The sequence below is a fragment of the Bison bison genome, unplaced genomic scaffold, assembly GCF_000754665.1.
Source record: "Bison bison bison isolate TAMUID 2011002044 unplaced genomic scaffold, Bison_UMD1.0 scf7180017864338, whole genome shotgun sequence".
NCBI lineage: Eukaryota > Metazoa > Chordata > Mammalia > Artiodactyla > Bovidae > Bison > Bison bison.
Window position 1 is genome coordinate 2410918 of NW_011494910.1, and position 4354 is coordinate 2415271.

At 48.2% G+C, this 4354-nt stretch overlaps 1 protein-coding gene across 1 annotated transcript in view; it reads left to right on the plus strand.

Moving 5' to 3' along the window:
- The window catches only part of LOC104998870 (partitioning defective 6 homolog beta-like), a 33247-nt gene extending 31532 nt beyond the window's left edge, over positions 1-1715 (plus strand). Inside the window, exon 4 of the mRNA XM_010854256.1 lies at positions 1656-1715. Within this exon, the coding sequence (XP_010852558.1) occupies positions 1656-1715 (60 nt within the window). The remainder of the gene's footprint in view (positions 1-1655) is intronic.
- Positions 1716-4354: the final 2639 nt, after the last annotated feature.

The following is a 4354-nucleotide window of genomic DNA, read 5'->3' on the forward strand; positions in this document are numbered from 1 at the left end:
GTACTCCTTTTCCTATTTGGAACCAGTCTGTTGCTCCATGTCCAGTTCTAACTGTTGCTTCCTGATCTGTGTACAGATTTCTCAAGAGGCAGGTCAGATGGTCTGGTATTCCCATCTCCTTCAGAATTTTCCACAGTTTATTGTGATCCACACAGTCAAAGGCTTTGGCATTGGCATTAGTCAGTAAAGGTCAATGGGAAGGGCATGGTACAAGAAAGTCTTCAACAAAAATTGGGTCCCTCCTGATTTCCTCCAAGTGCTCTGTACTCAAGCTTCTAAACTTGCCCAGGGATTCATTCCCTCTCTCTTCTCCCAACCTCTTATGCCAACTGGCTTTTATTTTTCTTCCAGAAAAGAATTATACTCTACATGCTATTATGCTACTCTTCTTTTAAAAAGATATGTGTGTGTATTATTATTTCTTAAGTGGCTCCAGACCTCTCCACAGGGCTTCCTAGGTGGCACTCATGGTAAAGAACCTGCCTGCCAATGCAGGAGACACAAGAGTCCTGGATTGGGAAGATCCCCTGGAGGAGGGCATGGCAACCCACTCTGGTATTCTTGCCTGGAAAATCCCATGGACAGAGGAGCCTGGCGGGCTACAGTCCATGGGGTCGAAAAGAGTCAGACACGACTAAAGCAACTTAGCATGCACACATACCTCTCTACCCCACAGATTATACAACCTATTTGACCCCTGACCTCTGGATGGTCAGTGAGCGTCCTTGTGCATACACATTTTTGTGATTTGTGCCAGTGTTTCTGCAGGCTAGAGTCTTAGAGCTAGCACTGATGGGTTAAAGGCTACATTAACGTTTTTGATGGCACTGGCAAATTGCCCTGTATCAAGTTAAACCTCCAGCAATAATGCAGGAACTGTCTGTTTTCCCACACCTTCTAGGGGCCATGCAGAAAAGGGTGGCTGAGGGTATAACGGACGCTGGTGGGGCCCAGCCCTGTCCCTCAGCACTCCCAGGCCAGTGTCCCCCAAGCACCTGAGACAGCACGGAGGCTTTCTTTTGGCCTGAGCCCAGGGTAAGGCAGGGCTTCTGCAGTTTGGTTGGGAGCCATGAGATGCGAGGGAATCTAAGAATCATTCGTGACTCAACACTCAGCATTACAGAGGACACAGGAAGTGAGGCTCCAAGTCTAGGGTCAGAAGAGTGATGCCTGCTGGAATTTCAGACAGAACTAGAGATACACACTCAGGGAAGAAAAGGATACAGGAAGGCCAGAGAAAGGTCTGGAGAGAAAAAGTTATCGCTTTCTGCCCTTGGCACCAAGTCAGCCTGTTCCTGACACAGAAGCGTGAGCCCAAGCCAGTGCCTGTCCCCAGAGCCTGTCGCCAGCAGGTGGCGCCCTCCCCTAGTCAGGGGGATGCGTCAGACGACAGCACCTGCTGCGCGCTCCGCTCACTCCCCTCTGGCCCAGAGTTCACTTCCTCACACCACAGCTGTGAGAAGCGAGTTCTAGTTCAGTTTCCACCACCAAATCACTGTGCTTTTCTGTCTCTCCAAGCCTCAGTTTTCTTAGCTGTTTTGAAAAAGATGAAGGAAAGGAAGAGAAAGCTGGGCAATAGCTAACATGTGCGCAGAGTGTTTTAGTTTACGAAGGACCTTACCTGATTGGTGTTCATTTTATCCCTTTTTTTACAGATGAGAAAAATAAGTTTTAGGTTAAATGATCTGCCCAAGTTCACCCTGCTGGTCAGCTAGGACTTTCTTGGCAAATCCCATGCTCCTTCAACATCAGAAGGCTCTAGGAGAGAATCTTCTAGAAGATAAAGATTAATATAATACTTGAAAGCTTTGAACAAATAGACATAGACAACTGATGGAGAGTTTAGAGTTGAATTGTAGGTAATTACCATATGTGATTATGCCTAGCCACTGTTAACGGAGAAGGCAGTGGCACCCCACTCCAGTACTCTTGCCTGGAAAATCCCATGGACGGAGGGCCTGGTGGGCTGCAGTCCATGGGGTAGCGAAGAGTCAGACATGACTGAGCGACTTCACTTTTCACTATATGTGAGGGCTTCCCTGTGGCAACAAAACAAACCAAAAATGACAAATATTAAGGAAAAAACAAAAAGTTTGCAGGAACTGAAAAGGTCCATTGTAAATAGCATTTAAGTAATCATAATAAATACTAATTCTGATTTAACCAGTGTTGAGATCTGACTAGTTTGGGAGGTTGAAAAAGAGAACAGGACAGGTATATGTGAAGAGTGTCTTTCATAGGGTGGAATCAAGAGATAATGCCTAAACAGGAGCAAGAAATTGCAACATAGCATCTTATTAGATAAACAGAAGTAAATAGGCAATAACCAAAGATCAAAAGGGTTGAAAGTGATGGCTTCTAGAGAGGGGAAAGCATGAGAGAAACATATTTTGTAAGAAATCTTATAGAATGATTTGGCTCTAATTCATATCGTAATTCTACACTTGTATAGATTTAATAATATTTTTCAAAAGAAATAAAAGGAAATTGCCCACATTCATCCACATCTGAAGTGGTGGAAGTGGGATCTGAATCCCAGCAGGTGTCTGAGCTGGTGTCATCACCACAGGCAATACCACCTAAAAAGTATCTCCATCTCATCACTGTAAAGAGCCCGCAAATGATCTAAACAGGAACCCAGCAGCTGACATACAACAGATGCTTAGAAAAGGGAAATTATTTTCTTTATTCTACGGAGACAGCCACAGCTGGACACGTCCAGTGAGACAGTAAGGGGGTCCTGCCCTGAGTCCAGACCTAAGGGCCCTGGTGCTTGGAAGCAACTTTCTCTAATCTTCCTAAGTTTCTCCTTAGTGCTTGGGACCAACTGGGGCCAGTTATGCATCTGGATGGGGCTCCCCAATGTCCAGATTTTCCCCTTCAGAGAAATTTATAGCATTCTACATCACCTGGCAGTGGGGCTGACCAGACACCCCAGGAGGCTCCTGGATGCTGCAGGGTCACCCCAGGGCCTCGTGGTCAGGCCCCACTCCAGGAGCATGCATGCTGCAGGGTCACCCCAGGGCCTCGTGGCCAGGCCCCATTCCAGGAGCATGCCCTCCTTTGTTCATAGGATTGTGTGAGAGTGGGCTGCCAGAATGATGCTGAGACTAGATGTTGAATGAAGTCAACTTGTTTGTATTGATAAGGGACCCTGCAAAAACTTTTGCCCAGGGTTCCTGACACCTAGAGGCAGCCATGCTCTCAGGTCCTGTCATATCAACCTCTTCCTTTCCCATCGTATAGACTTTGCCTAATAGCTGTAATTGTAAGTCTCAAAGCACCTAACTGAAGAGTGAGATACTTTGTTGGGTATTTGGATGATTCCTTTATTACTGGCTGTCATCCATTCCTTGATCAAGTATTGATTGAGCACCTACTGTGTGCTACGGCTGGGAACAGCTTGTGGAACAAGACACATTCCTGCTGTCCCAGAGCCCACAGGCTGGAGAGGGGCAGGGAGGCATGGGGTGCAGCTCAGCAATCGTGGTGCTAGGGCAGGGGCTGTGTGAGCGCAGGGAAGGGGGCTGCGTGTGCTTTTTTTTCCCCTTGGCTTCTTTGGCTGTGCCACATGGTATGTGGGATCTTAGTTTCCAAATCAGAGACTCCTGCATTGGAAGGGGGGAGTCTTAACCACTGGACCACCAGGGAAACTCCCTGAACATGATTTTGAATGGGACCTCAGAGGGGGGCTGCCAAGGGAACTGTGGTTTGGGATGAGGGATAGACTAGAAACTTCTTCCAAGTGCTCTCCCCGCCTAAGGTTATGTGATGCCCCAATCCAGATCTCTCCATGGTTTCAGGTGACAGTGAGCTCGTGTCTCTCTCAGCCTGCACAGGGCCTCACAGTTGCCAGTTCTGAAGGGATCATCTAATCAACTTTTCATCGTCCAGTTGAGAAAACAGGCCCACAGAGAAGCATCTCACCACGAGAGTCAGAGTCAGGAGGAGACTTTGGAAATCTGGCCTCCCAGTCCTGGGCTTCTTCCCCCTTAACTCAAGTCTGGGCAGGGCCTGAGCCCATTTAAATGAAATTTCCCGCTTTTAAAAGAAGACCACTCCACCATCAGCAGGTGTCACAACATTGCTGACCTCCCCAGTTCGGGATTCAACAGCTCTCCAGTAAAGAAAAGCTCCTGAGAGTCTACCAGAAGTAAGTCTCCCTGGGAACAAGCCCCACAATGAGTCCCAGTCTAATGGTGGAGGGGCGTGCACAGGACAAACGCGATAGTCCCGGATAGACCGCCAGCGTGTTCCCTCCTGCAAGTCTGGCTCGGCGAATGGAAACCGGAGCGGATCACTGCCGTCTCCAACGCCCGGGCGCAGAGGCCGGGGGTCCGTGCGAAGAGAAAGG